At 40.2% G+C, this 22,241-nt stretch overlaps 1 protein-coding gene across 3 annotated transcripts in view; it reads left to right on the forward strand.

Annotated features, from left to right (window-relative positions):
- The first annotated feature begins 1,843 nt into the window (after positions 1-1,843).
- Positions 1,844-22,241, forward strand: part of LOC123998756 (glucocorticoid receptor-like) — a 97,388-nt gene continuing 76,990 nt past the window's right edge. Inside the window, exons 1-3 of one of the 3 annotated variants that reach the window (XM_046303881.1) lie at positions 1,844-3,031; positions 3,093-3,154; positions 19,819-20,888. In XM_046303881.1, the coding sequence (XP_046159837.1) occupies positions 19,828-20,888 (1,061 nt within the window). In that variant the 5' untranslated portion in view covers positions 1,844-3,031; positions 3,093-3,154; positions 19,819-19,827. Of the gene's footprint in view, positions 3,155-19,815; positions 20,889-22,241 lie in introns of all 3 variants that reach the window. The other 2 variants (XM_046303879.1, XM_046303880.1) reach the window with 2 other exon arrangements.

Here is a 22,241-nt window from a genome sequence, read left to right on the forward strand (position 1 = left end):
ACACACACACACACACACACACACACACACACACACACACACACACACACACACACACACACACACACACACACACACACACACACACACACACACACACACACACACACACACACACACACACACACTGTAAATTGCACCTGGGCTGGAATAATACATTATGGCCTTTCTCTTGCATTTCAAAGATGGTACAAAAAATAGATATGTATTATCTTTGACCATATCTGTGTTATATTCTCCTATGTTAATTTCACATTTCCACAAACTTCAAAGTGTTTCCATTCAAATGGTATGAAGAATTTGCATATCCTTGCTTCAGGTCCTGAGCTACAGGCAGTTACATTTGGGTATGTCATTTTAGGCGAAAATTGAAAAAAAGGGGTGGATCCTTATATGAACTGTAACTCAGGAAAATCATTAAAATTGTTGCATTCATATTTTTGTTCAGTATAGTTTGGCATTAATGCCAGTTTGTCTACAAATTAATAATTGATGTGATGGATTCAAATCTGCATCAAAAATCTAAGTTAAAGAATAGGAATAAAACAAATTACACTTGATTTAAAGTGCATATATTTTATATTTGATTTAGTCCTATTCTTTAACTTAGATTTTTGGTTGAGACGGTAACGTGGCATATAATGGAACTATCCAAGCAGAAGAGAAATCTCCTTCAAATGTTGACATTTGGTTGCTTTGACAACCAAACACAATGAATATATCACTTTTGAAATAACATACATTTAGCCAATGAACTTGTTGACAAGTTAACAAATGATATGTTGGATTCACATCTCCAACTTAACCAAAAATAAAAGTTAAAGAATGGGATTAAACCAGTAGCTCAGATGGAACTATCCAAGCAGTAGATACATTGATTTTCAATTTTGATATTTGGTTGTGTTGTCAACCAAACAGAATTCAATATTACTTTTGTAAATAGCCTAAAGTTATCTTACAAACTAATGTAACATTCAACCTTAAAATAAGTAACACATCCATAGCCACATTTTCTTATGTAACCACCTGCATCATGTCTTTTTAATGTAATCTAAACTGTAATCCAGGTCATTTGGTTAAGATATTAGACAAAGCACAGTGATAACACATTAATCTGTTGTATAAATAAACTAAATATCTGACATTGTATTTGTATTGTATTCCCATTTGAACTTTTAGATGCTTAAAGGCATAGTGATAACACATTGGAAATTTAAGTGGGTGAATATAGGTTGTAATGTCATAGATTAATGTCTCAACCAAATATTACCCAATTATTCATGTGAAAATTACATGGTGTGCCCAGTAGGGTAGCTCTTATAGTGGAACTTTAACTGTGGATAATCACCTCACTATCCAGTCTACTCTGCGTATTGGCATTGCAATATTAATGTTCAATACACATAGTAAATTGACTGCTAAGCTAATGTGGCTCATTTCACAGTGGTTTCAGAGTTCTGAAATAAGAGTTAGATGCTAATATTTGTCTAAACTCTACATAGTTGTGTTCTGAATAGATCCACAATCCATAGGTAAGGCCGTACAGTAAAATATAAGTATGCTCCCAATGCAATTCTGAAGTCTTATACATTCACAGTGTGAGCTAAACTTTTTTTTTACTACTTAAAAAAATAAAAAATAAACAAATTATTACTTTTTGTTGAATTTCTATAATATTCCAACCTTGTTCAGCATTATTTAGTCAAAATATGGCGTGATTGCACTATTTGTATCCGCTTGCATCACGTTCAATGAAGGACCTTTTAATTTGAAGGCGAACCGCAAACGCCACTATTGTGACTAATCCTTATTGTGGCTTGCTTCACATAGGTCCTTTCGCCCCCATGTACATTTTATACGGACTTTGTTGCGCCATTGAAATTATTCGTGTTAATCACAGTGTGCCGTGCTTTTGAAGTTTACACAATTGTACCGAATTTATGTCTCTATATAACGTTGTTAGTTTGTGTTTCAGAATAGCTCGCTTCACATACTGCAGTGTCACCTGGAGCGCGCCTCAAGGACGTCGTCTACAAAGTTTCTTTGCGTTGGAAGTTGAGTGGCTATAGCTAGCTAGGACTGTTTTCGTACTTATTGGCTAGCAATGTGTTGTCATTCGTAAGTAACATCAGATATGTTTTAACTCAATCATGAGTTATAATAACTAGTCATTATTGACAAACGTTAACAAAGTCCACGCTTTGAAAGGTAGTAGCTAGCTATCTAACGTTAGCTAGCTAACCATTGGTTATAGCTAGCGAAATTAGCTAACGTTGCATGTACGAGTTTGGCGTAACTTGATAAAGAGAGGCAATGTTACCAGTAATCGAAAACACTTTTAAAAGTGTTTTTATATTTGCAAGTTAGCTTGTTTACTGGATACGCTATTTCTACATTGGCTTGAGAGGCTGTTAGATGCTGATTATGATTTTATACATTCTATTCAATTCCATACAACTATGTTTCAGGGCGGAATATTCTAATAATTCAATTAACAGATAATTCTCAAATAACAGAGGCCAGCAGCCGTGTTTTTGACAGCTTTTTAGAGTATAACGGTAGTCCTGTCTGTCTTTAGAGGGGCGTTTACCGCAGTTTGCTAATGTGCAGCACCAGCTAACGTTTTAATCTGTAACTACTGTAACGTTAACTGTAACCCGCCAGCTAGCGTGGATATTATGTAATGTCAATGAGTTTTCTACTGTACTGCATCATAGAATGCTGGTTATGTCAATTCTGCTGTCCATTTAGAATTTATAGCTAACGAATTCATGTTCGTTTTTGCTTACTGTCTGAGTTAAGTATATTGCTAGCAAAAATAGCTAACTTGACTGCATCCTGTTGGCTTCTTTTAACATTTGACAGCACCATACATAAACTGTAGCTAGCTACGTCACGTGAGCAAGGGAATAACAGCGCACGAGCTAGCAAGCTACATCAATACTTTTCCAACGGGGAATGCAGCAAATCATTCAGCGCTGCACGAGGAATATTTCCTGTGAAGACGGATTAGAAGCCATAGAGCTCAGAAATTCAGCGTTGCACGAGGAATATTTCCCGTGAAGACGGATTAGAAGCCATAGAGCTCAGAATTCCAGCAAAGTCGAACTGAATGGATATGATCTAGTTTGGAAAACTCCCTTGTCTGATTAAGGTAACATGTCGTCGAATGTGTGATTTGATTGCATCTTGTTGTATTTGGCAGCTATCTTGCATGATCTGGCTAGTTACAGCCATAAATCCCGTAACGTTAGGAGATATTTTATTGTGCAATGATTCAGCTGTAAGGTAGTGTGACCCCTGTGCTCTCTTATTTAGTTAGACGCCCTTCTTGTCAGTGTAAAAAAGTATGCGTCTCAGTAGAGCATTTTTATCACCATGTCGATCCCTGAGCCCATTGGTGATTTTATTAGCCACACAAAGCTTACAAGCTTCATGTACATACTTTAGTTTATATGATGTAATAATCACTTTCTCCTGTTTAACTTGATGCAATTCCCAGTCGCAGCCAATAGGTTGCACCACTGCGACCCTTCATATTTAGCTAGCGAGAACAGGGGTCTTCAACCTTCTCTTTGCCAGGGACCTCCTCGCAGACAACCAGCCCCCACCACCCACCCACACACATAATTGTTCACATCTTGTCTTATCGTCAGGTGAATGATAATGGAAAGGATGAGTAATCAATATTTTAAAATGAATAGATTTGGTAGATGGATTTCCCACATAATTGGAGCAAGTGTAAACGCTTACATTTCTAGCAAATAGGCTGTTAATTCCAAACACATTTTTTGCTAAGAGCAGCTGTTTAGTTGGTTAGTTGGTTAGTCAAATTAATTTTCATGTCAAGAAAGATTCTCAGTCAGTGGCACTTGGTGCTCTGGTAGTTTATTATTGTGTGCGTTTTCAAAGCCTATGTTAGGTACTCCGGTGAGTGTAATTGGCTCAGTATTAGAGTTAGAGTTGAGAAAAAAAAGTTGTCGTCATTAGCAGGGTTGGGTAGGTTACTTTCTAAATGTATTTTTGGATTACCCTAACTCAAAAACGTAATCTGATTACATTCAGTAATTTGTAGATTACTTTCCCCTTAAGAGGCATTAGAAGACAACAATGTGTGTTGCAGGATAAATCAATGTTGAAGTTTACATAGCTGGCCATTATGGATGTTATGTTTTACTTAATGGGTTGGTTATGTAGGCTTCTAACCCATTGCGTTGTACTACATATAATAATATGATTAAATGAGACTTTGGTTTTTAATGTAAAGATATTTCAGAATTCCAGTCATTCCAATAAATTAAGTGCCCTTTGATCTTCAAGAATAGGACTTGGAAATATGGAAGTATAGGTTAGCCAAATTGTTTTACCTGAGTGTAACCGATGTGAAATGGCTAGCTAGTTAGCGGTGTTGCGCGCTAGTGGCGTTTCAATCGGTGACGTCACTTGCTCTGAGACCTTGGAAGTACGAACGTGAAGTCTATACTGTTACATGAGTATGACCCCAAAACTAAGGACTTATTAGCCAGTCGTACTTTGTTGTCTATTTGTTGTCATGGAGGACTGATTGGGCTCATTAATTTGAGTTGAAAAATAAATGCTGGGCTCATGGAATGGCATGCTTTGAGCACTACTGAAAAGTGAATTTGCTATAGGCCTATTGTTTACCTTTTTGTTGGTGGCACTTTGATATCTTGATAATATGCAACTGTTTTTAAAGGGTAAATCCACAGGTGAAACAATAACAAAACGGTCGCCCCGCCTCTTTTGGTAAAAAGCTGAGGAATGGGCCTGGAGAAATGTAACCACTCCCAGATTAATAGACAGAGCTATGGCTGCAAGGACTGACCCTCCATTATTTACAAATAGTTGTTTTAACCATGTTATGTGGCTATACAGTATTTGTTTACATTTACAATGTTTACAAACATTGGTGTAAAACAAGCTTATATTTTGAGTTTATATGGAGTGTGACAGTTGAACTAAGCTCATGAGGCATACGTTATATTCTTCACGAATCAAAGGATATATATTTACTCACTCAATCACACTCTCTCTCTCTACCTGTCAAGTTTTAGAACACCTACTCATTCAAGGGTTTTTCTTTATTTTGACTTTTTTTCTACATTGTAGAATAATAGTGAAGACATCAACATTATGAAATAACACATGGAATCATGTAGTAACTAAAAAAGTGTTAAATAAATCAAAATATATTTGAGATTCTTCAAAGTTGCCACCCTTTGCCTTAATAACAGCTTTGCACGCTCTTGGCATTCTCTCAACCAGCTTCATGAGGTAGTCACCTGGAATGCATTTCAATTAACAGGTGTGCCTTGTTAATTTGTGGAATTTATTTCTTAATTTGTTTGAGTCAATCAGTTGTGACAAGGTGGGGGGGTAAATAGAAGATAGTCCTATTTGGTAAAAGACCAAGTCCATATTATGGAAAGAACAGCTCAAATAAGCAAAGAGAAATGACAGTCCATCATTACTTTAAGACATGAAGGTCTGTCAATGTGGAACATTTCAATAACTTTGAAAGTTTCTTCAAGTGCAGTCGCTAAAACCGTCAAGTGCTATGATGAAACTGGCTCTAAATGATGACCGCCACAGGAAAGGAAGATCCAGGGTTACCTCTTTAGCAGAGGATAAGTTCATTAGTTACCAGCCTCATAAATTGCAGCCCAAATAAATGCTTCACAGAGTACAAGTAACAGACACATCTCAACATCAACTGTTCAGTGGAGACTGTGTGAATCAGGCCTTCATGGTCGAATTGCTGCAAAGAAACTGCTACTAAAGGACACCAATAAGAAGACTTGCTTGGGCCAAGAAACATGAGCAATGGACATTAGACCTGTGGAAATTTTTCCTTTAGTCTTGAGTCCAAAGTTGAGATTTTAGGTTCCAACCCCTGTGTCTTTGTGAGACGTGGTGCTGGTGATCTCTGCATGTGTATTTCCCATTGTAGAGCATGGAGGTGTTATGGCGTGGGGGTGCTTTTCTGGTGACACTGTCAGTGATTTATTTAGAATTCAAGGTACACTTAACCAGCATGGCTACCATAGCTTTCTGCAGGGATAAGCCATCCCATCTGGTTTGGGCTTAGTCCCACTATCATTTTTCCCCCCAACAGGACAGTGGCCCAACACACCTCCAGGCTGTGTAAGGGCTATTTTACCAAGGAGAGTGATGGGGTGCTGCATCGGATGACCTGGACTCCACAATTCCCGACCTCAACCAAATTGAATGTTTTTTGGATGAGTTGGACTGCAGAGTGAAGGAAAAGCAGCCAGCAAGTGCTCTGCATATGTGGGTACTCTTTCAAGATTTTTGGAAAAGCATTCCTTGTGAAGCTGGTTGAGAGAATGCCAAGAGTGTGCAAAGCTGTCATCAAGGCAAAGGGTGGCTATTTTAAGAATCTCAAAACTAAAATATATTGTTGTTTAACACATTATTTGGTTACTACATTATTCCTTATGTTATTTCATAGTTGTGATGTAAAAAATAAAAGTATGTATGTATGTATGTATGTATGTATGTATGTATGTATGTATGTATGTATGTATGTATGTATGTATGTATGTATGTATGTATGTCCATATCCATCCAAAAATAGACAACGGGTCAATCAAAAGTGTGCAAGTTTGAGCATGTGTCTATTAGGCTTGTGGATTTTTTTTATCAGTGTGAATTAGATTGAGTAATAAAAGTTTTTTTTGTCGTCTTGGCTCCTCGCTATGCAGCTTTTGCAAGACATTTTTTTTCTTCCACTGGCTGTCCACTGGTTTAAAAAACAATGGTTGCTAGGCAGCTTAAACATCTTGAATTCAACCATTATTGGGTCCAAATACACATTTAGAATAGTGACCAGCCATCCACAACAACCACAATCCGTAATGCGCAAATAGCTAAATGAGAGCGGCAGTGTGATTCACATCAATGTGCTTTGTAGATATCAATAATAACTGATAGCCGTATTGCCGTAGATTACACCATTGCAGTCGTCCTTACCTCCAAGCATTTATTCAAGTTGGATAATCTTTGGATGCCGTCAGCAGTTGCACCATTGGAAGACTTAGCTTGGACTGTAGCCTAAAAAAGCCTATTCCTGCTCTTTTCCCACAATCCATCAAACACATTTGGTGTGCCATCATCATGATCTCTGACTTGTGGTCAGACTCATTTAGGTGGAACAAACTTAAACTTGCTCCTTTTTTTCAATGCTGATTTGAATTTAATTGAAACTACAGAAGGGACAAATAATTTGTTTAAACTGGAGATTTAAACGATGATGGCGAATCCTCCTGGTTTATCGACCTTGCCATCGTACTGATCTAGTTCTCGACTGCGCTTCACAGAAGGACAGTTTTTAAATGTGCCAATTAATATTTACATTTTGATTGGTCTGTGAAGTTCATTTTCTTCAACTCGTTGAGAGTTTGAGTTTCTAACCATTTCAACGTGTGGACCATGGTCTCATATCTTTTGGTCTGATATATTAATTCTTAGCGAGTCCTTTTAAGTACTCTGGTCAGAAAGGGCGGTTCCATCACGCTGACGAGCTCTCTGACCTCATCTGGGGCGTGGCTACTTAATGTGCTCTTATGACTCCTAAAATCAAATTCCTATCTTAACAAAAATAGTTTTACCCATTTTCATATATCAGACAACTTATTGGATGGAAACTTGACAGCATGAGGGGGTTTCCGTCCTAAGTTACAGTATTTGGTTCATACAGTTTTTAATAACCTCGCCAAATGAAAAGTAATATGACATTGGTCAGCAGGGACCTAAAGAATATTCTTAACATTCCTATATTAGCAGCGTTGATCCAATATTAACTTTTGGATGGTAGTTTTGGCAGCAGGTCTTCTGTAGACAAGGACATTCCTTTACCAATACTGAAGAGCAAGGGGAGATTCCCCTTCTGCCTATGTTATGACAGAGTGTTAATGGTGTCAGAATATTATCAATGTTTTTTGTTGTTGGCAGAAATGCTTTCTTGAACATGAACTTTCATGTGCCTTAAACTTGTATGCCATCTTTAAATACAAATACAATTGTTCAGTTACGAGCCTTGTTGGTTAAGCCACATAAAAAGACAGCAACCTTCCCACTAGCCATGATTGGCTGAGATAATGTGTGGGCTGGACATACAGAGAGAGGAGTTCGGATTGGTTTGCCCTATTGAAGCCTTTTTGCGTTGGCCAGTCTCTTGGCTATCATGTCGAACGTGGCTTAAAATAAAATAAAAAATGTAGCTGCATAAGTGTTGCTCTCCACTTTCTGGAGGATCGAGTTTTGAAATCAGTGGAATTAGAGTATGATAGCTAAAGAGCTGGGACAACACCTGCTTCAGGATTATGTCTTCAAACTAAGGGCATTTGTGTCATGGACCCGTAACAGGGAGACGTGTCCAACATGCATGATTATGTATACAGGTAAGATGGTCTAGCTATCTACATTTTCAGATATTACACGTTTCTAATTTTGACAGTGGTTTTATTTCAAGCTACAGTGTATATTAGCTAGCGTTAGCTGGCTGGCCCGTTAGCTAATGTGATGTGTGTGTGTGTGTGTGTTTGCTCTCACATGTTGTTTACCTAGCGATGTTCATTGTTTACCTAGGTAGCTAGCTACATGTCTTAAGCTAAAGTGTACAACACCAGTTGAATATGTCCGGTGTCAGTAAACGTTGGCTAAAAAGCATAATGAAATTGTTGCCTGCAGAGTTGGTTAGGCTGTTTTCAAGTTATCCAGAGGTAAACCAATCAAGACCAGAGCGTCAAGTGTGTGTGCTCTGAAAGCAATGAGATAGATGGGTGGGGCTAAAGCTGTAAGAGGGTGTGAACGATGCTGAATGAGTGTACACGACGAGCTTTCTCAACACAAATGTAATTTATCAACTTTCAAAGCAGAATTACTTTCCCATTGTTCCTCAAATACCGTGTATGATATACCATGGTGTAGCTCTGAGTCTCTACTTTTATCCAATGTAAAACATTTAAATATATTTAAAAAAAATGATAATGTTACTTCAGGTGGTGAGTCATAAATCGTTATAGACTTATTCTAAAAATGATAAATTTCTCATCAATCTACACGCAATACCCCATAGTGACAAAAAAACAGATACCTTATTTACATAAGTATTCGGACCTTTTGCTAGGTGACTTGAAATTGAGCTGTTTCCGTTGATCATCCTAAATGTCTCTACAACTTGATTGGAGTCCACCTGTGGTAAATTAAATTGATTGGACAGGATTTGGATGATTTAAAAAAAATGTTTTTAATCAAATGTGTTTTTGGGGGGCAGAAATGCCTTCTGCAATGTGTGAACTTTCATGTGCCTTAATAACAAACTTGTATGCCAGCTGTTAAATTACGAGCCTAGTTGGTTTAGCCACAGACAAAGTCAGCAACCTTCCCACTAGCTATGATTGACTGAGATATTGAGTGTGCTGGACATTCCGAGAGGATTTCGGATTGGTCTGCCATGTAGCACGTTGGAGCTGGTCAGTATGTGTAGGTAATCCTGTCTAACGTGGCTTTAAAAAAATTGTTTTCCATAATAGAACTGCGGAAGTGTTGCTCTCCACTTTTTTGAGGATCGAGTTTTGAAATCAGTGGAATTACAGTATGATATAGCTAAGGAGATGGAGAACCACTGTCTCCGGATTACATCTTCAAAGTGAGGGCATCCGCAACCATAGCATCCGTGACAGAGAGGGAGAAGTCTCCATCTATGTATACAGGTAAGATAGTTTAGCTAGCTACATTTTCAGATATTACACTTCTAATTTTGTCAGTTTTCATTTCAAGTTAGTGTACTGTTAGCTAGCTGGCTTGCTAGCTAACATTATGTGTATTATAATATTATTTGTATCTCGGAGCCATTTGCTTTGTTAGTGTTAGCTAGCTAACATTGAACCTGGTTGGTTAGCTACCTGCAGATTCATGCAGGGTAGTAACGACATGAGTTGGGATTATGGTTCATAACATAAAACCAGCCTAACCTGCTCTCTCATTTGTGTCTGTAAGTAGCTATTAAGCTAGTGAATGTTAGCTTGGGTGTTTGACTGCTGGATCAACCCTTTGAGATGGGTGGGGCTAAAGCTTAATAAGAGTGTGTGAATGATGCTGAATTGGTGTGAACAAAGAAGAGCTCTCCAATAGGTGTACCAAAAAATTAAAAGGAGATTGTTGTCCTTCTGGAAGGTTCTCTGGAGCTCTGTCAAAGTGACCATCAGGTTCTTGGTTACGTCCCTGGCCGAGGCCCTTCGCCAATTTCTCAGTTTTGCCAGGGGGCCAGCTCATTTAAGAATAATGGAGGCCACTGTGCTCTTGGACCTTCAATGCTGCAGAAAATTTTTGGTACCCTTCCCTGGATCTGTGCCTCGACACAATCTTGTCTTGGAGCTCTATGGACAATTCCTTTGACCTCATGACTTGGTTTTTGCTCTTACATGCACTGTCAACTGTGGGACCTTATATAGTGAGGTGTGTGCCTTTCCAAATCATGTCCAATCAATTGAACTTACCATTGCTGGACTCCAATCAGGTTGTAGAAACATCTCAAGGATGATCAATGGAAACAGGATGCACCTGAGCTCAATTTTGAGTCTCATAGCAAAGGGTCTGAATACTTATGTAAATAAAATATTTCTGAAGAAAAACTGAGGGCATGCATCTGTAGATGGAGGGAACAAAAATAAATGTCAATTTTAGAATAAAGCCGTAATGTAATAAAACTTTCCAGAAGCACAGTAAATGGATAGGGATACATTGAAATGTTTCTTACAGAAGAAATATGAAATGCATAAGCATGGTAGCAATTGAAAGGGAACAATTTGGAGATTATGGGAAATTGTTAGACCAAAGTTGTGGACAATTGACAAACCTAAATCCAAACATTACACTTACATTTAACATTTACATTTAAGTCATTTAGCAGACGCTCTTATCCAGAGCGACTTACAAATTGGTGCATTCACCTTATGGCATCCAGTGGAACAGTCACTTTACAATAGTGCATCTAAATCTTAAAGGGGGGTGAGAAGGATTACTTATCCTATCCTAGGTATTCCTTAAAGAGGTGGGGTTTCAGGTGTCTCCGGAAGGTGGTGATTGACTCCACTGTCCTGGCATCGTGAGGGAGTTTGTTCCACCATTGGGGGGCCAGAGCAGCGAACAGTTTTGACTGGGCTGAGCGGGAACTGTACTTCCTCAGTGGTGGGGAGGCGAGCAGGCCAGAGGTGGATGAACGCAGTGCCCTTGTTTGGGTGTAGGGCCTGATCAGAGCCTGGAGGTACTGAGGTGCCGTTCCCCTCACAGCTCCGTAGACAAGCACCATGGTCTTGTAGCGGATGCGAGCTTCAACTGGAAGCCAGTGGAGAGAGCGGAGGAGTGGGGTGATGTGAGAGAACTTGGGAAGGTTGAACACCAGTCGGGCTGCGGATGAGTTGTAGGGGTTTAATGGCACAGGCAGGGAGCCCAGCCAACAGCGAGTTGCAGTAATCCAGACGGGAGATGACAAGTGCCTGGATTAGGACCTGCGCCACTTCCTGTGTGAGGCAGGGTCGTACTCTGCGGATGTTGTAGAGCATGAACCTACAGGAACGGGCCACCGCCTTGATGTTAGTTGAGAACGACAGGGTGTTGTCCAGGATCACACCAAGGTTCTTAGCGCTCTGGGAGGAGGACACAATGGAGTTGTCAACCGTGATGGCGAGATCATGGAACGGGCAGTCCTTCCCCGGGAGGAAGAGCAGCTCTGTCTTGCCGAGGTTCAGCTTGAGGTGGTGATCCGTCATCCACACTGATATGTCTGCCAGACATGCAGAGATGCGATTCGCCACCTGGTCATCAGAAGGGGGAAAGGAGAAGATTAATTGTGTGTCGTCTGCATAGCAATGATAGGAGAGACCATGTGAGGTTATGACAGAGCCATGTGACTTGGTGTATAGCGAGAATAGGAGAGGGCCTAGAACAGAGCCCTGGGGGACACCAGTGGTGAGAGCGCGTGGTGAGGAGACAGATTCTCGCCACGCCACCTGGTAGGAGCGACCTGTCAGGTAGGACGCAATCTAAGCGTGGGCCGCGCCGGAGATGCCCAACTCGGAGAGGGTGGAGAGGAGGATCTGATGGTTCACAGTATCGAAAGGCAGCCGATAGGTCTAGAAGGATGAGAGCAGAGGAGAGAGAGTTAGCTTTAGCAGTCCGGAGCGCCTCCGTGATACAGAGAAGAGCAGTCTCAGTTGAATCACTTGATTTTATGTACATTTTCCATTTACTATACTTTTGACCACATTTGTTAACTAAATCTGAAAATGCGCTGGATACATTCAGTAAGAATATTCCTGGAAATGTGGGGTAGGACAACAAATGCAAGGGTTTGAGTGAGAGGAGTAACTGGTGTCTTCAAGTGACCACACACACCTCTCCAACATGTGCACAGTTCCTAAGTAATTTCAATGCACTTTTATGACTCAAATAGTCTTCAACTAGGCTTTATTTTAAAAAAATTTTTTTATCTCTCCTAGCTGTGCCGTTGAGGAACTTAGAGCAGGCACATTTGTTGTTGTTTTGTTTGTTACACAACCCTGCATCCCCGCAATCACACAGTTACAGTTCTTTACCATTCCGAAAACAGCCCTTTTTAAAAATAAAATACAAATCGCAATCTAATAAGAGCTTTCTATAGGTTACTATTTATTTCTCAGCTTTCCTAATATTAAGCACATTGCTTATCTTTACAACAGGAGTATAGCCTACCTGGCTGGTATGAAAATATGCTTATCGCCTACTACCATGTGTGCATTGCTGTGCTTATAATGTGAAGAAATAGCCTAATAGTTTATCAACATTTTGAGCTAATTGTTTTCTGTTGCATCAGCCACGTTGCATAACAGCAAAGAGCAGCTGTTTTTGAGTGAGTTTGATCAGTTTTTATTCAACACTTTTACAAAACATAAAATGTGCCCCCTACCTCCAATCGCACTACAACCAGCACTGCAGCTGCAATGAATTAGTAGCGAAGTGTAATGTTCCCTCTAAGCTGCAAGCTTGCCTTGGACTACCGTGCAGAATAAGTATAAGCCTGCTCAGAGAAGCACGGGATTGAACGTCACTCAACTTTCTAGACATTTCTCCTTTCGTTACCACTATCAACGTTTCACTCTACTGTGGGAATTGTGTTTGAATCAATGCAATATTATCCACTTTCAATATAAACTACATTACATTGCACCATGACTGTGTGGCCACAAACGCCTCCAACTCAATTAAGTTTGTAGATGACCCAACAGTAGTAGGCCTGATTACCAACAATGACGAAACAGCCTACAGGGAGGAAGTGAGGGCCCTGGCAGAGTGGTTGAGGGAGATATTATTTTCCTTCCACATCAACAAACGAAGGAGCTGATCGTGGAGTTTATGGAGACAGCAGAGGGAGCACGCCCCTGTCCACATCGATGGCACCGCAGCGACGAAGGTGGAAAGCTTAAAGTTCCTCAGCGTACACATCACTGACAATCTGTCATGGTCCACCCACATTTTCCTGGCACCACAGCGCCTCTTCAACCTTAGAAGGCTGAAAACTTTCTGCATGGCCCCTAAGACCCTCACTAACTTTTACAGATGTACAGTTGAGAGAATCCTGTCGGTCTGTATCACCTCCTGCTACGGCAATGCACCTCCTGCAACCGCAGGGCTCTCCAGAGGGTGGGATGGTCTGCCCAAAGCATCAGAGGGCACGCTGCCTGGCCTGGACATTTACAGCACCCGACGTCAAAGAAAGGTCATCAAGGACATTAACCACCCAAGCCATGGCCTGCTCACCCCGCAATCATCCAGAAGGCGAGGTCAGTACAGGTGCATTAAAGCTGGGACCGAAAGAGTGAGAAACAGCTATCTCATGGCCATCAGACGGTTAAATAGCCATCACTAGCTGGCTACCACCCTGTTACTCAACACTGCACCTTAGAGGCAGCCTTATGTACATAGTACAGCACTTGGCCCCCAAAACAAGCCATACATATACCCGCCAATTTGTGGAGTCAACAAAAGTCCAAAATAGCGTTATAAATATTCACTTACCTATCTTCATCGGAATGCACTCAGGAATTCCAGTTCCATAATAAATTTATTTTTTATCTTTGTCCAAACCTCCTTGTTGTTCACACGTTTAGTTCACTAATCCAAATGCACAAAGCACGGGCACTAAGTCCAGACAAAGTTCGTAGAAACATGTCAAACAATGTATATAATCAATCTTTAGGATGTTTTTATCATAAATCTTCAATAATATTCCAACCGGACAATTCCGTTGGCATTAGAAAGGAAATGGAACGACCGTCGCACTCACACGCAAGAGTAAAGGCTTTCAGCCTGACCATTTGAAACCGCTCTTATTCGCTCCCCTTTCACAAAAGAAGCCTGAAACAACTTTCTAAGACTGACATCTACTGGAAGCCTTAGGAAGTGCAATTTGATACCATTTATACTGGATATTGGATAGGCAATCACTTGAAAAACTACAAACCTCAGATTTCCCACTTCCTGGTTGGATTTTTCTCAGGTGTTTTGCCTGCCATATGAGTTTTGTTATACTCAGACATTAGTTTAACAGTTTTGGAAACTTTAGAGCGTTTTCTATCCAAATCTACTAATTATATGCATATAGCTTCTGGGCCTGAGTAACAGGCAGTTTACTTTTGGCACCTTATTCATCCAAGCTACTCAATACTGCCCCCCATTCCCAAAGAAGTTAAGTAGCCAATAGGTAGAGGGTATCATCATTTGTCTGATTCTCTGTAATAATGATATGGGAATAATAATGCATTTTATTTTGGTTTCTTATATCAAACATCACAAAATTTTTCAGTCACCACCTTGTCTGAAGGACAAGTGTGTAAACAGGTTAATATCCATTTTTTTCTTACGTCTCTTGGAATGTAAGCCTACATTGACACCATACATTGGCTGCTACTGTAGGCTGAATGGTAGAACAGCTATTTCCATGTTAATGTTATGGGGATGCAATTTTCTCCATTTGTTTTTGATGTGAACCCTTTGGAATTACCTGGATTTCTGCATAAGTCGGTCATCAAATTTGATCTGATCTTTTTACAGGCCACAACAATTGAAAAACAGTCTGCTTAAAGTAATAACACACATTATTGTATTTTTCTTGTCTATATTGAATATATCATTTAAACATTCACAGTGTAGGTTGGAAAAAGTATGTGAACCCCTAGGCTAATGACTTCTCAAAAGCTGATTGGAGTCAGGAGTCAGTTAGCCTGGAATCCAATCAATGAGACGATGTTGGTTAAAGCTGCCTTGCTCTATAAAAAACAGTTTTCTATTCACAAGAAGCATTGTCTGATGTGAACCATGCCTCGATCAAAAGAGATCTCAGAAGACCTAAGATGAAGAATTGTGGACTTGTATAAAGATTGAAAGGGTTACAAAAGTAAAAAAGTAAACAAATTGTCTGTAATTGGAGAAATTTCAGCACTGTTGCTACTCTACCTAGGAGTGGCCATCCTGCAAAGATGACTGCAAGAGCACAGCGCAGAAGGCTGAGCTTAAGAAGTATCTTGGAGTGCCAGCTAAAGACCTCCAGAGATTTCTGTAACATGCTAACATCTCTGTGGACGAGTTTACGATATGTAAAACACTAAACAAGAATGGTGTTCATTGGAGGACACAAAAAAGAAGCCACTGCTGCACGTCTGAAGTTCGCAAAAGTGCACCTAGATGTTTCACAGCGCTACTGCAAAATATTCTGTGGACAGATGAAACTACATCGGAGTTGTTTGGAAGGAACACCCAACACTGTGTGGGGAAAAAAAGGCACCGCACACCAACATCAAAAACTCATCCCAACTGTAAACTATTGTGGTGGGGCATCATGGTTTGGGGCTACTTTGCTGGCTCAGGGCCTGGGCAGCTTGCTATCATCGACGGGAAAATGAATTCCCAAGTTTACCAAGACAGTTTGCAGGAGAATGTTAGGCTCTCTGTCCATCTATTGAAACTCAACAGAAGTTGGGTGAAGCAACAGGACAACAAACCAACAAAATATGCCTGACCTCAGCACGATTTTGAGATGCCATGACCTCGAGCAGTTCACACCAGACATCCCAAGAATACTGCTGAACTGGGGTGGCAGGGTAGCCTAGTGGTTAGAGCGTTGGACTAGTAACCGGAAGGTTGCATGTTCAAACCCTGAGCTGACAAGGTACAAATCTGTTCTGCCCCTGAACAGGCAGTTAACCCACTGTTCCTAGGCCCTCATTGAAAATAAGAATGTGTTCTTAACTGACTTGCCTATTTAAATAAAGGTAAAAAATAAACTGAAACAGTTTCGTAAAGCCGTTGTGCAGGTCTGATTCCAAACTACAGAAAATGTACTGCAAAATTCTCTATAACAAGTCAACAAGTTATGGTAGAGTAATGAACATTCAATTTTCTGGCAACCACTCTGGTGGACATTTCTGCAGTCACCATGCCAATTCCACGCTCCCTCAAATCTTGAGACATTTGTGGTTGCAGTGACAAATCTGCACATTTTTGAAGTTGCATTTTTGTGGCCTTTTTATTATCCCCAGCACAAGGTGCACCTGTGATCATGCTGTTTAATCAGCTTCTTGATATACCACACTTGTCAGGTGGATGGATTATCTTGGCAAAGGAGAAATGCTCACGAACAGAGATGTAAACAGATTTGTGCACAAAATGTTAGAAAAGCTTTTTGTTCCTATGGGACATTTTTCAGATTTCTTTCAGCTCATGAAATATCGGACCAACACTTTGCATCTTTCATTTTATATTTTTGTTCAGTGTATACAGTGGTGTAAAAGTACTTTAAAGTAGTCCTTAAGTTGTTTTTGGTTGGTATTTGTATTTGTATTTTACTATTTATATTATTGACAACTTTTACATCATAATGTACTTTTTACTCCATACATTTTCCCTGACACCCAAAAGTACTTGTTACATTTTAAATGCTTAGCGGGACGGAAAATGGTCCAATTCACACACTTATCAAGAGAACATCCCTAAAGCCTCTGATCTGGTGGACTCACTATACACAAATGCTTTGTAAATAAAGTCTGAGTGTTGGAGTGTGCCCCTGGCAAGCCGCAAAAAAATAATGTTAATTGAATTGTGCCGTTTTGCTTATTTTAATATAAGGAATTTTTCATTATTAGTATCTTTTACTTTTGATACTTAAGAATATTTAAAACCAAATACCTTTTACTAAAGTAGTATTTTACTGGGTGACTTTTATTTGAGGCATTTTCAATTAAGGTATCTTTTTTACTTTTTCTCAAGTATGACAATTCGGTGCTTTTTCCACAACTGAGTGTATATCGTATGTTATGGAAGTGTACAGACACTTTGCGATTTCGCTTGCAGTGTTTTTCCTATATTAATATAGCATGCTAGCTGTTCCTGTAAACTCTTCCAGTCATTCTGCTAACGCTAGTTAGCAATGGCTCGCAAAAATGCATTCATCTTCCTTCAAACTGCACGCACCCCATCTTTTGCCACCACTGCTGGAAAAAACACTTGAAGCTGTGTTGAGCTGTGTTTAAATACTCATACTAACTGCACCAACAGTACTATTTGTGACATAGTGGGGCAAAAAAGGGCAAAAAAGTATTTAGTCAGCCACTGATTGTGCCACTGATTGTGCAAGTTCTCCCACTTAAAAAGATGAGAGGCCTGTAATTTTCATCATAGGTACACTTCAACTATGACAGACAAAATGAGAGAGAAAAAATCCAGAAAATCACATTGTAGGATTTTTAATGAATTTATTTGTAAATTATGGTGGAAAATAAGCATTTGGTCAATAACAAAAGTTTCTCTCAATACTTTGTCATTGCCAACAAAGGGTATGTATATAACAGAGGTCAAACGTTTTCTGTAAGTCTTCACAAGGTTTTCACACTTGCTGGTATTTTGGCCCATTCCGCCATGCAGATCTCCTCTAGAGCAGTGATGTTTTGGGGCTGTTGCTGGGCAACACGGACTTTCAACTCCCTCCAAAGATTTTCTATGGGGTTGAGATCTGGAGACTGGCTAGGCCACTCCAGGACCTTGAAATTATTCTTACGAAGCTACTCCTTCGTTGCCCGGGTGGTGTGTTTGGGATCATTGTCATGCTGAAAGATCCAGCCACGTTTCATCTTCAATGCCCTTGCTGATGGTAGGCTTTGTTACTTTGGTCCCAGCTCTCTGCAAGTCATTCACTAGGTCTGTGTGGTTCTGGTATTTTTGCTCACCGTTCTTGTGATCATTTTGACCCCACAGGGGGGAGATCTTGCATGGAGCCCCAGATCGAGGGAGATTATCAGCGGTCTTGTATGTCTTCCGTTTCCTAATAATTGCTCGCACAGTTGATTTCTTCAAACCAAGCTGCTTACCTATTGCAGATTCAGTCTTCCCAGCCTGGTGCAGGTCTACAATTTTGTTTCTGGTGTCCTTTGACAGCTCTTTGGTCTTGGCCATAGTGGAGTTTGGAGTGTGACTGTTTGAGGTTGTGGACAGGTGTCTTTTTATACTGATAACAAGTTCAAACGGGTGCCATTAATACAGGTAACGAGTGGAGGACAGAGGAGCCTCTTAAAGAAGAGGTTACAGATCTGTGAGAGCCAGAAATCTTGCTTGTTTGTAGGTGACCAAATTGTTTTTTTTCCCACCATAATTTGCAAATAAATTCATTAAAAATCCTACAATGTGATTTTCTGGATTTTTTTCTTATTTTGTCTGTCATAGTTGAAGTGTACCTATGATGAAAATTACAGGCCTCATCTTTTTAAGTGGGAGAACTTGCACAATTGGTGGCTGACTAAATACTTTTTGACCCACTGTAAATGGACTATATAGATACTTATTAGTCATATTAAGGATATAGTTAGTATGCCAAAAGTCCCCGGATGTCGTACTACTTTCGCCAAAATACAAAGTATACAAGCAGTGGACACTTTCCAATGCTTTTAGTGCCCATAATGCAATTCTAAAGAAAATGGGCTTGTCTTTACATCGTTTTCAGATTTGAAGAAAATTTCAGAAAATATGCAGCCGAAATGTAACGAGAGCGGATACAAATTAATTTTCTGTGAAACCCCACCAGCAAGACTCGTTGTTTGTTATGCAGTATGTTGGCCATGGATGAACATGAACAAAGGGTCCAATCACTCATATCCTTTTAGAAATGGCAAAGCTTTCGCTATACTGATGCAGATCTTTAGATGTTGTACGTATTCAATTGTGTAATTCCAAACTTTGTCCGCAACGTTATATTCCATTTTGTTAAACTTAAGTTATATTTTTCCGTGTGCGAGCATGCGCGTGCTTTCTCTTTCCCATTGTGGTGATATGAGAAAAGAAAAAGCATGCTCATGCTTGCATACAGAAAAACATTGCTTGAGTCTAACAAAATGGACGTAAAATATTTATGTAAATGTAAACACTGTCTCAGATGTCTATAGGCTACACCTCTGATTTCTCGATTGTAGGTATTTTTTGCTAGTTTATTGGTGGTCATGACATGTAGCTACAACATTGGAATATTATTTACACTGCTGTCATATTGTCAGTGATGTAGAAGCCAGGAGAGATGTGATCATATGGTTTAAAGATCAAATATGTGCGTTGAAATGCTTATTTACTATGCAATGTACCCATTTTAAATTCAATTCAATACAATTATTTTTAATTATCAGTCTGTTGCCATTTTAAAATTGAAATACAAGCACTTTCTAAACCAGTGCTTTCATCCCTGTGTGTGTCAAGCAGGATCAAGAAATGGATAACCAGGACAAGAGCTTAGAGAGAGGTGAAGAGGGAAGCTTCTCGGTTAACGCAGGCAGTTCCAAGGCCACCACATTAACTTCAGTGATGCATTTGCCTGGCTCCACACCCCAGCCTCCAGCCAGAGACTCCTGTAACGGACTGAATGTCACTAAGATACAGGGTGAGCTCTCCACAGCAGGGACAACCTCCATTGGACTCCCTATAGAGGAGGCTGAAGAGAAGTTAATGGGCAAGGCCCTGAGAATGCAGAATGCACAGAAACAGCAGCAGAATCATCAACAGCAGCAGCTGTTTGAGAACTTTGCTCTGTTGGAGGAGAGCATTTCAGATTTGAATCAAGCCAACACCCCAGGGAGATCCGTACTTGGATGTTCTAATTACCTTCTCCCTCTGAAAACTGAGGACTTTTCACCAATGGATAAGGACAGGCTTGACATGGAGACGGTCAGCTTTGGACAGTCACTGAAGGACTTGGATGTCAACGAGAGGCTCCTTGGTGACAATACGCTGGACATTCTGCGGGATTTGGACTTGCCTGGCTCTCTGTCTGACCTGAATGAGTTTTACCTGGCTGATGAGGCCGCTTTCCTTTCCTCCCTGTCAGTGGATGATGCCCTGCTCGTTGAAGGCAACATGGAAACCAAGCCCATAGTCTGTAGCAGTGGGGGAAACTGTAAAAATGTGAATGGTGTGGGGCAGCAACTGGGCCCAGGGATCTCCATGTCTGTCATCAAGACCGAGAAGGACTCTGACACCTCCTTCATCCAGCTTTACACCCCAGGGGTAATCAAGCAGGAGAACGAGCGCCAGAGCTACTGTCAGATATCCAGCCTGGACATACCTGGTACCCACAGCTCGGTGGGCTCCATGAGTGGGCCGAGTTACCACTACAGCACAAACACATCGACGGCAGTGTGTGTACAGCAGGATCAGAAGCCTGTCTTTGGCCTGTATCCGCCACTGCCCTCAGTCAGTGATGGCTGGAACAGAGGCCAGGAATTTGGGGATGGATCAGGGATGTCAACTCCATCTTTTCCTGTCAGCTTCAGCAAGTAAGTCACTTATTACAAATAGTTTAATGTACTGTGTACACTTTTGAATGATTTAACATTGCATGATTTATGAATAAGGAATGATTTTTAGGAATATAAATAGATTTTTATTTGAACATTCCTGAATCTGAAACATCCTTGCATTTGTCAATATGAGTCAGAGTAGACTGGGCGGGGCGCGTTGTCAGCTGGGAGGCCATATTTCCAGATCTGCCTTGACTCATCAAACCTCCTTCATTACAAACACATGGTCCCCTCTGAGTTCTCCTTGCTCCCAAAAGGAGCATACAAATTCCTCAGGAGTTAGACGCTTTCTTCCTTTGCTATCCTTACTGTGGAACTGTGGATCAGGAGCAATAATACCAGGGAGAGGAAGGATGTGACAGTACATCACTGCAAATGTGTGGGTTGATTGAGTCTATGTGTAGGCTTACAGCAGCAGATGCTAGAATTAACGGAGTAACCTGTCATTAAGCCCTTGAGCAAACAAGTTTATCTGTGTTTGCTTCAGCTGCTGCTCATTCAGAGATTAAAATGGACACACTACCATAGTTTTGCTGTTAATCCTCATACATCTCTCTCATCCAAGGTCACATTGAGGGCTCATTGTACTTTCTCAGCAAAGTTCTTTGGCATCCACGACATCTGAGTGAGATATACAGTTAAAGTCGGAAGTTTACGTACACCTTAGCCAAATAAATTCAAACTCAGTTTTTCACAATTCCATTTAATCCTAGTAAAAATTTCCTGTTTTAGGTCAGTTAGGATCACCAATTTTTATTTTAAGATTGTGAAATGTCAGAAAAATAGCAGAGAATGATTTATTTCAGCTTTTATTTCTTTCATTACATTCCCAGTGGGTCAGAAGTTTACATACACTCAATTAGTATTTGGTAGCATTGCCTTCAAATTGTTTAACTTTGGTCAAACATTTTGGGTAGCCTTCCACAAGCTTCCCACAATAAGTTGGGTGAATTGTGGCCCATTCCTCCTGACAGAGCTGGTGTAACTGAGTCAGGTTTGGGCCTCCTTGCTCGCACACACTTTTTCAGTTCTGCCCACACATTTTCAATGGAATTGAGGTCAGGGCTTTGTGATGGCCACTCCAATACCTTGACTTTGTTGTCCTTAAGCCATTTTGCCACAACTTTGGAAGTACCATAGGGGCTAAAAAGTATTTAGTCAGCCACCAATTGTGCAAGTTCTCCCACTTAAAAAGATGAGGCCTGTAATTTTCATCATAGGTACGTACACTTCAACTATGACAGACAAAATGAGAATATTTTTCTCCAGAAAATGACATTGTAGGATTTTTTATGAATTTATTTGCAAATTATGGTGGAAAATAAGTAT

Source organism: Oncorhynchus gorbuscha, linkage group LG16, assembly GCF_021184085.1.
Source record: "Oncorhynchus gorbuscha isolate QuinsamMale2020 ecotype Even-year linkage group LG16, OgorEven_v1.0, whole genome shotgun sequence".
In the NCBI taxonomy this organism is placed as follows: Eukaryota; Metazoa; Chordata; class Actinopteri; order Salmoniformes; family Salmonidae; genus Oncorhynchus; species Oncorhynchus gorbuscha.